The sequence below is a fragment of the Trichosurus vulpecula genome, chromosome 8, assembly GCF_011100635.1.
Source record: "Trichosurus vulpecula isolate mTriVul1 chromosome 8, mTriVul1.pri, whole genome shotgun sequence".
NCBI lineage: Eukaryota > Metazoa > Chordata > Mammalia > Diprotodontia > Phalangeridae > Trichosurus > Trichosurus vulpecula.
In genome coordinates this window covers 183775459-183786478 of record NC_050580.1, presented here as the reverse complement: position 1 = coordinate 183786478, position 11020 = coordinate 183775459, and the positions used below count along the sequence as shown (strand labels likewise).

The window sequence follows — 11020 nt, the reverse complement described above, 5'->3', positions numbered from 1 at the left end:
ACAAACAGCTGAGACCATTGCTGAAAAGCAAGTGCTGGAGAGCACCCACAGGGAGTGAGACGCCAGGGAGCCAGACCCCTCCCCCACACCTCAGGAAACTGAAGGTTATAATTCTAGACTCACAACCCCCAGAATAAGAAAGCTGGGACAGAGAGCCCAAAGATAGAAATTCGTTGTAATGCCAGGAAAAGGGAAAACAACAAACATGAAGAAGAATACAAAAAAACCGAGGACAATAGATTCTTTTTATGGAGACAGGCAGGTTCAAAATATTGATATGGAGGAGGACGGCAATGACACGGTAGATACATCAGATACCTCAAAAGCTAATATGAACTGGTCTCCAGCCCAAAAAGCACTGCTGGAAGAGCTAAAGGAGGATTTTAAAAACCAAATTAGGGAGCTAAAAGAAAATATGGAAAAAATGGAAAAAAGGGAGAAAAAATCCACTGAAGAAATCAAGTCCCTAGAGAATAAGATTGGCGAAATGGCTACGGAGATTCAGAATCTAGAGAGAGAAAAGGACACCCTGAGAGGCGAAATCAACCAATTGAAAATGGAGGCTCAAAAGCAAAATGTAAACACTAACTCTTTTAAAATTAGACTTGAGCAAGTGGAAGCTAATGAATCTATGAGGCATCAAGAAGTAATAAAACAAAACGTAAAGAATGAAAAAATAGAAAAAAATGTGAAATATCTGATTGGCAAAACAACTGACCTGGAAAATAGATCCAGGAGAGACAATTTGAGAGTTATTGGTCTACCGGAAATCCATGATGAAAAAAGGAGCCTTGACGGTATCTTCGAAGAAATTATCAAAGACAACTGCCCAGAGGTCCTAGAACCAGAGGGCAAAATAGTCATTGAAAGAATTCACCGATCACCCCCTGAAAGAGAACCTAAACTGAAAACACCAAGAAATATTATAGCCAAATTTCAGAGCTATAAACTGAAGGAGAAAATACTGCAAGCAGCCAAAAAGAAGCAATTCAAATATCGTGGAACTACAGTCAGGATCACGCAGGATCTCTCAGCTTCCACATTAAAAGACAGGAGAAATTGGAATATGCTATTCCAAAGGGCAAAGGAGCTGGGACTGCAACCAAGGATCAACTACCCAGCAAAACTAAGCATAATTTTCCAGGCAAGGCGATGGACATTCAATGAAATAGGGGAATTCCAGACCTTCCTGATGAAAAGGCCAGAACTCAATGGAAAATTTGATCTCCAAATACAAAACTCAAGAGAGACATAAAAAGGTAACCAGGGGGAAAAACCCCACAAACCTCATTAACCAATAAGGTTAGGTTGTTTACATCTTTATGTGGGATTATATCATCTTATGTATGTTTTTTATGTTTGTATGTATGTATATATATATATATATATATATATATATATACACATATACATATATAGGTCATTCTTGTGAATGGTACAACTATTATGACAAATGAAAGGGATATACATAGGTTGTGAATGCCTGTATAAATTAACTGATGTAAAGATATAAAATATAAATAAGAGATACAAAGGGAGGGCTATGAGGGAAGTGGTAAGGAGGTAGTAGAAAAGGGTAAATTACACCAAAGGAAGTGGCAAAAAAACATATTATAGTAGAGGGAAAGAAGGGAGGGAGAAGAGCAGTATTTGAGCTTTACTGTCATCTGATCTAGTTCAAGAAGGGAATAACATACTCTGATAAGTTTAGAAATCTAACTTGTCCTACGGGAAGTGGGAGGGAAGGGGGGGAAAAAGGGAAGGGGGAGGGCAGAAGGAAGAGGAGAAGTAGCAAGTGGGTAACGGTAAGATAAGGGAGGGGAATAAAGAGGGAGGGTTAACTGAGGATAGCGGCGGTCAAAAGCAAAACTTTGTTGGGGAGGAGAAGGGGAAAGGGAGAAATACAAGCATAAACAGGGGGAATTAGGATGGAGAAAAAGACACAGATAGAAATCATAACCCTGAATGTGCAGGGGATGAACATTCTCACAAAACAGAAGCAGATAGCAGAATGGATTAAAAACCATAATCCTACAATATGCTGTTTACAAGAAACGCATCTGAAACAGGGGGATACACATAGGGTTAAGGTAAAAGGCTGGAGTAAAATATATTGTGCCTCAGCTAAAGTAAAAAAAGCAGGTGTAGCAATCCTAATCTCAGACAAAGCAAAAGTAAAGATAGATTCAATTAAAAGAGATAAGGAAGGACATTATATCCTGCTAAAAGGCACCATAAACAATGAAGCAATATCATTGCTTAACATATATGCACCAAGTGGTAAGGCATACAAATTCTTAGAGCAGAGGTTAAGGGAGTTACAGGAAGAAATAGACAACAAAACTATAATATTGGGAGACCTCAACCTCCCCCTTTCTGAACTTGATAAATCTAACCTCAAAATAAATAAGAAAAAAGTTAAGGAGGTAAACAGAATTTTAGAAAAGGCACATATGATAGACCTTTGGAGAAAACTGAATGGGGATAAAAAGGAATATACTTTCTTCTCAAAAGTACATGGCACATACTCAAAAATTGACCATGTTCTAGGGCATAAAAACCTCGCAATCCAGTGCAGAAAAGCAGAAGTAGTCAATGCATCCTTTTCAGATCATGATGCAATAAGAATCATTTTTAATAAAGTGCCATGGAAAAATAAGCTAAAAACTAATTGGAAACTAAATAATTTAATTCTAAAGAGTGAGTGGGCCAAAGAACAAATCAGAGAAATAATTAATAATTTCATTCAAGAGAATGACAATAATGAAACAACATACCAAAACTTATGGGATGCAGCAAAAGCAGTTCTTAGGGGAAGTTTTATATCTCTAAAGGCCTACATGAATAAAATAGGGAAAGGGGAGATCAATGATCTGGGCATACAGCTGAAAAAGCTAGAAAAAGAGCAAATTGAAAACCCCCAATTAAATACCAAATTAGAAATACTGAAAATCAAAGGAGAGATTAATAAAATTGAAACCAAGAAAACTATTGAATTAATAAATAAAACAAAGAGCTGGTTTTATGAAAAAACCAATAAAATTGACAAACCTTTGGCCAATTTGATTAAAAAAAAGAAAGAAGAAAATCAAATTACCAGTATAAAAAATGAAAAGGGTGAGGTCACCTCTAATGAAGAGGAAATCAAAACAATAATTAGGAATTATTTTGCCCAACTGTATGCCCATAAATTTGACAACCTTAGAGATATGGATGAATATCTACAAAAACATAAACTGCCCAGACTAACAGAAAAGGAAGTGAAATTTCTTAATGACCTCATATCAGAAAAAGAAATTGAGCAGGCCATCAACGAACTCCCTAGGAAAAAATCTCCAGGGCCAGATGGTTTTACATGTGAATTCTATCAAACATTTAAAGAACAACTAATTCCAATACTTTGTAGACTATTTGGGAAAATAGGTAAACTAAAAAATAAAATATCTTAATTAAAAAAATGAACTCAAAAATGTTTGAGTTTTCATTCTGGGTATTAGATATGGGAAGATTATTTTGGTGGCAGTGTGGAGGATGTACTAGAGTAGGAAGAGAACTGAAGGAAGCAGAAAAATTAGGAGTTTACTGAAATAATATGGTTGATAAGGGCATAAGCTAGTGTCATAGCAGTATTAATAGCAAGGAAGACTGGAGGCAGCAGGTATAGAAATAGAAATGATCAAGGAGGTTAGGACAGAGGTAGTAACCACAGGTAACTTCAACATTTGTATCCTAGGTGACCAGGATGATGATTATACCAATTAAATTAAAGACCTTTTAAGGAATTCAGTGGAGGTCTATATTCCTACATAATAAAACCTCCTTTTAAATCTCTTTTCTATAAACCTTCCATTTTTTTTTGAACGTGTTACATACATGAACTTTTTCTGGAACAAATTCAGACAGAGCATGTGTCTATCCCTTTGGTGAAATTTGCTTCCAGTTTAATGACCAGACAACAAATTTTTCTCTTGAAGCCTAGGGAAAATAAGCATGGTTTGGTAATAATTCCTATGTGAGTTTTCTCTTTGGTCTTCTCTGCTCATTATTATCTAAAAGGTTTCTAATTTTTTTTTTCTCTTCTTGCTTGGGATTTCATATATGTCTCTCTTCCTGGATCGCCAGGTAGCCCATCATCTTCATTGTGTCTGTATCACAATGAAGAGATTGTTCCTTGATGTCTTCATTTAGGGGTGGTAGGTTGAATTGCCAGTACTATGTTATACAATAATTTTTGTATAAGGGCCATGTAACAGATTTCTATATGGATTTAGTAATTGAATAGCACAGATGGACTTTTACCAATGAAACAGATTTTAGACACAGTCATCTTCATGTAGTATCAGGATAATTCTTTGTAGCTTCTACAGAATTAGGAGATCCAAAATTTTGTCATTGCCCTTCAGTTCAATTCTATAAACATTCAGTAGCTGCCTACCATGGTCTATTCAATATCTTAGTTATAGGGGATACATAGATGAAAAATGATATGGTTTCTGGCTTGAAGGAGTTTATAGCCCGAAATGAGATGAACTACCAGGAACCTTCCACTTCTAAATCTGTGATCCTGTTGGGTATTCAGGCTACTTCAAGCAATAATTATAGTGATAATAGGTGACACATATGATAATGGGTGTTTTATGGTTTATGTACAACTTTGTATTCATTATTTCAAATGAAATAAATGATTTGGATGGAATAATGTATATAAAGAACCTTGAGAATCTTAAGGCACTGGATACATGCAAATTACTGTCCTAATGGAAATTATTACTCCATGTATGATTGCAAAGAATTTAAATGCATTATTTTGTTGCTGAGTATAACAACCTTGTGAGGGAGGTGTTCTATCTGTTATTCTAATTGCACAATGGGGTAACAGACTTTGAGAGGTTAAGTGATTTGTTTATGGTCATATAAGATTATAATCTGTTTTCTTTTGCCTCTAAGTCTAGCATTCTTCCAGCCTCTTTCTCATGTACACACATAGAAGTATGAGAACAGTATAGAAAGCCAAATGTGATAAGAACAAACTAGAGAACACTAAAAAGCAAGGAGAGTATCGTCACTTTTAGTTGGATGGATCAGAGAAGGCTTAATGGACTAGAGGGCACTAGAGCTGATTAGCAGAAAATATGAGTGAAGATTTTGTATGCATGGAGGAAGCCTGTGAGAATGTGTCAAGGCAGATAAGAACAAGATTACAAGAGGAAACAGGAAGTTTTCTGTTCTGTTTTGTTACAGATAGGCTATAACACTGGAGGCATGAAAGGCCCTAAAGGCAAAACTAATGAGATTATATATATGTATATGTATATATATATACATATGTATATACATATACATATATATATGAATGAACATATATACACTATATATATGTATTTATATTTATATGTCTATTGTCAGTAGGAAAGCACTGATGGGTTTTGAGGTGGGTACTAATCTACTACTTGAGATAATTTTGTCATCTATGTAAAGAATAAATCATAATAAGGGCCTTTAACTTGGGGCCTGTGAACTTCTTTTTTAAAAATACATATTTTGATAACTTTATTTTAGTATAATTGACTTTCTTTGTAAACCTATTAATCTTACTTAATGCATTTAAAAATATTCTGAGGAGTCCATAGTTTTCACCAGACTGCCAAGTGAACCAATCACACACACACAACAAAAAGATAAAAAAATTCTGGGAAGAGATGGGAGAGACTGGACGCAAGGAAATCTAATAGGGGGCTGTTAAAACAGTTCAATTCAATCACTTTCGATTTGGCCAATAAACATCAATGTGAAAAATGCTAAGAGCCTGAACTAAGTTATTATCTTTGTGAATCAAGACTAGGAGATGGATTCCAGAAATATTGTAGAAGTAGATTTGGAAGGACTTCCTAAGTGTCTGGCATTGGCAAGGGAGAGAAAAAGAGGGAAGGGTCCTAAAGTACTCCAATTTTCCCAGCTTTGTAATTGAGATAGGTTGGCAGAGGGACAGGTTTAGGAGGGAAGGTAATGATGGGGGAAAACATTTCATGCTTCCCAGTCTCACCATCTGTTCTCTTGCATTTCTTAATTTGTATGAGTTATCCTCCATGTCTGACTTGTCCTTCCTACCAACTCCCGATTTTGATTTCTGTTATTGCCTTCTCAGTCACTCAATAACCCTGACTGGAAAACTGATAATCACTTTTTTTACTCATCCCTCTCCCCTCCTCCCATTCATATCTAATCAGTGGCCAAATACTTCCCTTGAAGCTATTTCTATCCATAGTTCATATCATTTCTAAAGAGATCTCCCTAAATCTTTCATTAGACCTTATTATTTCCTTACTTTTTATACATTATAAGTTTCCTTTCACATCAGGATCAAATATAAATTCATTTACTTAGCATTTAAAGCTTTTCATCATAATAATAGCTAGCATTTATAATGTGCTTTAAGGTTTGTAAAGCAGCACACATACATTTTCTTATTCGATTCTTACAACAATCCCATGAGAAAGGTTATTATTCTCATTTTACAGATGAGTCAACTGAGGCTGAGAGAAACTAAGTGAGTTGACTAGGGTAGCAGAGATAGTAAATGCCTGTAAAAGTATTTGAACTCAGGGGTTTTTGATTCCATGACAGGACTTCACTCATTCATTCATTCATTCATTTATCTACTTCTATTTATTTTAAATGAAAGGGCATCCCATTCCCATTCAGAGTTATGATTGTAACTATGTTTTCCCCTTAATCATACCCCCTTATAAATTTTCTCTCTTTGCCCCCACTCCTACCCCTTTCCCTCTTTAAAAAGAAACAAAAGTGGTAGAGAAGAAAACAGGAACATATCATTTTGAATGGAGTTGTATGATCCTCTCCTTAGGCCTTCTTTTCTTTATCCAGCATACATTTAGATCCCTGGTTCTTAGCATCTTTTTGCTTTTCATTTCCTCTTTATGAGCTGTTCCTTAGAACTGAAGGTTTTTTTGCTCGACTATTACCTCCTCAACTTTACCCTCCCTTTTAACCACACTACCCTCCTTCCTCTTTCCTTTTCTCTCCTATTTCTTTGTTTTACTTAATATCTTTATATAGCAAATTCCGAGTTTGTCTGTGATTGTGGTGTGTGTCTGTGACTGTGGTGTGTGTGTGTGTGTGTGTGTGTGTGTGTGTGTGTGAGAGAGAGAGAGAGAGAGAGAGAGAGAGAGAGAGAGAGAAAGAGAGAGACAGAGAGAGAGAGAGAGAGAGAGAGAGAGAGAGAGAGAGAGAGAGAGAGAGAGAGAGAGAGAGAGTAATCTTCCTTTGTCTGGTTCAGGTAAAAGTAAGATTCCAGAGATGTTCATCTACCCCAACCTTAACCTATCTGCTAGTGTACTCTGTGTCTACCCCCTGTAATTTTCAAAAACTTTCAAGGTCGTCTTTCTGCTTTTTCCTTGTGCATCGTTTTTTCTCTTTCCTTTTTTTTTTCTCTTAAAAGCAACATACCATTAAAGAATAAACTGTTACTTGTTTGTCTTCACTGCCTCATTGACCATTTAAGACAGTAGCATTCTATAGGGACCATTGGCTCTTCACTATTAAGTCATAAGCAATTCCTCATGATTCAGACCTTTAAAATTTCTCAATACATCTCTCTGTACAGGCTACACAGCTGACTCTAGAGACAGGAAAACTTGTCTTCAGACGTACTTTGGATGTATATGAACTGTTTGTACAAATTGCAACCTCTCAGTGTTCCAGGTACTTCTGTAATACTACACATTTCGAAGAGCATGCTGGTTTGCATTGGTAGAGGAATTTGGTCACCAAGAGCTAATAAAAGCACACATCTCAGAAGAAAGGATTGATATTTATATTTTTGTCTAAAACTATCTTCATATTTAAGTACGTATATCTTCCTTTATTATATATTGCTAGATAATTGTCATTTCTCTCTTCATCTCTAACTATATAACTATATAAATGTAATTTCTCTCATATGGCAAAAAGCAAACAAAAAAAGTTTTCTACACAAGCATAACATTCTGCAAAATAGTATAATCCTATAAGGGAAAAACAGACCAACTGTATAACTGTCATTTCTTTTTCTGTCTCTATCTCTGTCTGTCTGTTTCAGCTCTATTAAAGGTCTATTTTTACTTGTAGGATTATACTATTTTGCAGGATATTATCCTCGTGTAGAAAACTTTTTTCTTGATTTTTTGGCATATTTGATTCTAGTATTTATTTTGGTTCATCACAATTATGGCATAATTTAATTTGATCTTAACTGTGGCTCCTTGCTCATGTCTCCAGTCTTAGTCCCTGGACTGAAATATTTTATGCCAGATTCTACCTTCTCCTGATGCTTCCAAGAGGAAGGGATAGCTAAATTCTGGTACTAACATACATAACAAAATACAAAACTGATCTCATTACTTTCAATATATCAAATAGCTGATCTACTCTGCATAAGAAGACAAAATAGTCATCTTAATAAAGAGAACTGACTAAGTCACTACCCAGAGGAAGGACAAGTATTTATAGTATATTTTGTGCCAGCAGTCTTGCTAGGTGCTGTGAATACATGGTAAAAGCCAACAGGTATTGATGATAAGTATGTATATAAGGTATACAGAGTGAATATAAAATAACAAATATTATTGGTTATTTAATTCTATATAGTGATAAAATTAATAATAATATGAAGTATACATGATAGTTAAGGGTTTGAATCCTAAATAATGAGTTATAGAAAAGTGGTTTCTAGACTTTTAAAAACATGAAGACCTTTTCTTGATATCCAATAATGATTCAAATTCCAGTTATTGGATCTAAAGAGAAATCTGATAATTTTAGTGTCCAAAATTATTTGAAAATGTTGAGCAATAACTCCAAAGGGCAAAGGGTCTGTGGTCAACACATGGGAGTCATTGGTCAAGAAGTAACTTATCTAGGTGGACTAATTTGAACATTTTCACATAAATCTGTTATGTTCTACACCTTTAGCTGAAAAAGCAATTAATAGCTCATAGTTAATCATTAGGAAGTGAGGATTATAGATCTACAAGTGGAAGAAAACTTAAAAATCTTCTGGTGCCACCCCCTCATATGTAATGGAAGGAAAAACTGAGGTTCGCCTAGTAAATTACTAGTGATTTTTTTGTTTCACCAAAATGGTCAAGTATATAGGGACACAGTTTATCCTTTCTCTAAAATATGTTAGTCTGATTGTCTCTTGATTTTTATGCCTAACCTTTTTTTTTTACAATACACCATCTTCAATATTTTTGGCATTATTTAAGATGCTGAGATATATTTCAAAGAGTTTTAGATAATATTTTCTGTATTAAACCAAAATCAGCTTTCCATACTTCTCAATAATATTAAATAATTCTCCCCTAAAACTGTATGTTTTTCAGATTCCTACTCTCAGAGAACTTCTGGGTGCTTGAAACATATCAAATAGGGGAAGATGAAGAATAACTCTATGATAAATGAGTTTATTTTGTTAGGTCTCACCGATTCTTGGGAGCTTGAGATTTTCTATTTTGTGATCTTCTTCCTTGCCTATCTATCAATATTGGCTGGTAACTGTCTCATCATACTTATGGTGACTTTTGACTCCCACTTGCACTCGACCCCCATGTACTTCCTTCTCGCCAACCTCTCTTTTCTTGACATAATTCTTTCCACTGTTACTGTCCCTAAGATGATCGTTGACTTCTTAAGGGAGAGGAAAACCATCTCCTTTTGGGGCTGCATGGCACAAATACTTCTAGCTCATCTTTTTGGAGGGAGTGAGATGACTCTTCTCATAGTGATGGCTGTTGACAGATATGTTGCAATATGTAAGCCCCTCAACTATACTACCATCATGAACCATCGCATTCTGGTAGGAAGTGTGCTGCTTTCATGGACGGTTGGCTTTGTGCACACTATGAGCCAAATGGCCTTTATGGTGAGTCTGCCCTTCTGTGGCCCAAATGTGATAGATGATGTTTTTTGTGACCTTCCCCTGGTGTTGAAACTTGCCTGCACTGACACTTCTGTCCAGGAGCTGCTTCTTGTTGTATTCAGTATGCTGCTTTCCCTGTTCTCCTTCATTCTTTTGCTTGTCTCCTATATTGTTATATTAGTTACTATCTGGCATCGCTCCCCTAGTGGACTGTCTAAGGCTCTGTCTACATTGTCTGCTCATATCACAGTGGTAATTCTTTTCTTTGGGCCACTAATCTTAATCTATGCTTGGCCAGTTAATAGTTATTCATTAGATAAATTTCTTTCAGTGTTTTCCTCTGTTATCACTCCTCTCCTGAATCCAATTATTTATAGCTTGAGGAATCAGGAGATGAAAGCAGCAATGCTTCGACTGAGAAACCGGCACATCTGCTCCAAGCCAAACTTCTAAATGATAATGAATGTTTTTGTTGTACCTGAGAAAATATTTCTTAAAATGACCAATTATGTCTACATACATATGTATGTATGCATATGTTATAAATAAAAATGAATCTTATTTTCAAAACAATTTATAAATTATATTCAAGAAATAGTTTTGCTTTGTACTTTGTATGTTGCTTACTCTCCCTTAAATTTGAGACTCAAATAACTGGAATTTGATTCAATCTTGGAATCATAAGTTGGAGAAGACTTCAGCAAAGATCTGTATAGAAAATCACCGCTTGAATTAGATTATTTCTAAAATATTTTCCATTCTTTGGTCCATGATCTTTTGCTATTATTTGAAATATAGTTTCAGCTCGATAAATAATGGTGGGAAAGACTTGAAAAATTGAATGCTTTAAAGATTCAGTCCAAGAGCAGAGTTTGGCAAATTCTCCATGAATGTAAAAAGCAGATTTTGGGTGCTGTGACCAAGGAGAGCTAAATCCATTTACAAAGAAGAATTGAGTAATAACTGTGCCATTGATTCATGTTATATGGGCATAGAGTTCATAAGGTAGTTTTTCCTCAGCAAAGGGCATGGATAGACCACTATGAGAATGACATTCGGATGAGGCTATACATAATTGCAATTGCACACAATTACAAGCAC

The 11020-nt window shown here is 35.4% G+C and overlaps 1 protein-coding gene across 1 annotated transcript; it reads left to right on the top strand.

The window, feature by feature from the left end:
• Nucleotides 1–9436: 9436 nt before the first annotated feature.
• LOC118830326 (olfactory receptor 4K13-like) lies at nt 9437–10372 on the top strand. The gene has a single exon (XM_036737266.1). The coding sequence runs from the start codon at nt 9437–9439 to the stop codon at nt 10370–10372; it is 936 nt and encodes a 311-aa protein (XP_036593161.1).
• Nucleotides 10373–11020: the final 648 nt, after the last annotated feature.

Bases quoted from the DNA above. Each gene is read 5' to 3' on its own strand.
- LOC118830326 (XM_036737266.1), top strand. From the start codon at position 9,437: ATGAAGAATAACTCTATGATAAATGAGTTTATTTTGTTAGGTCTCACC.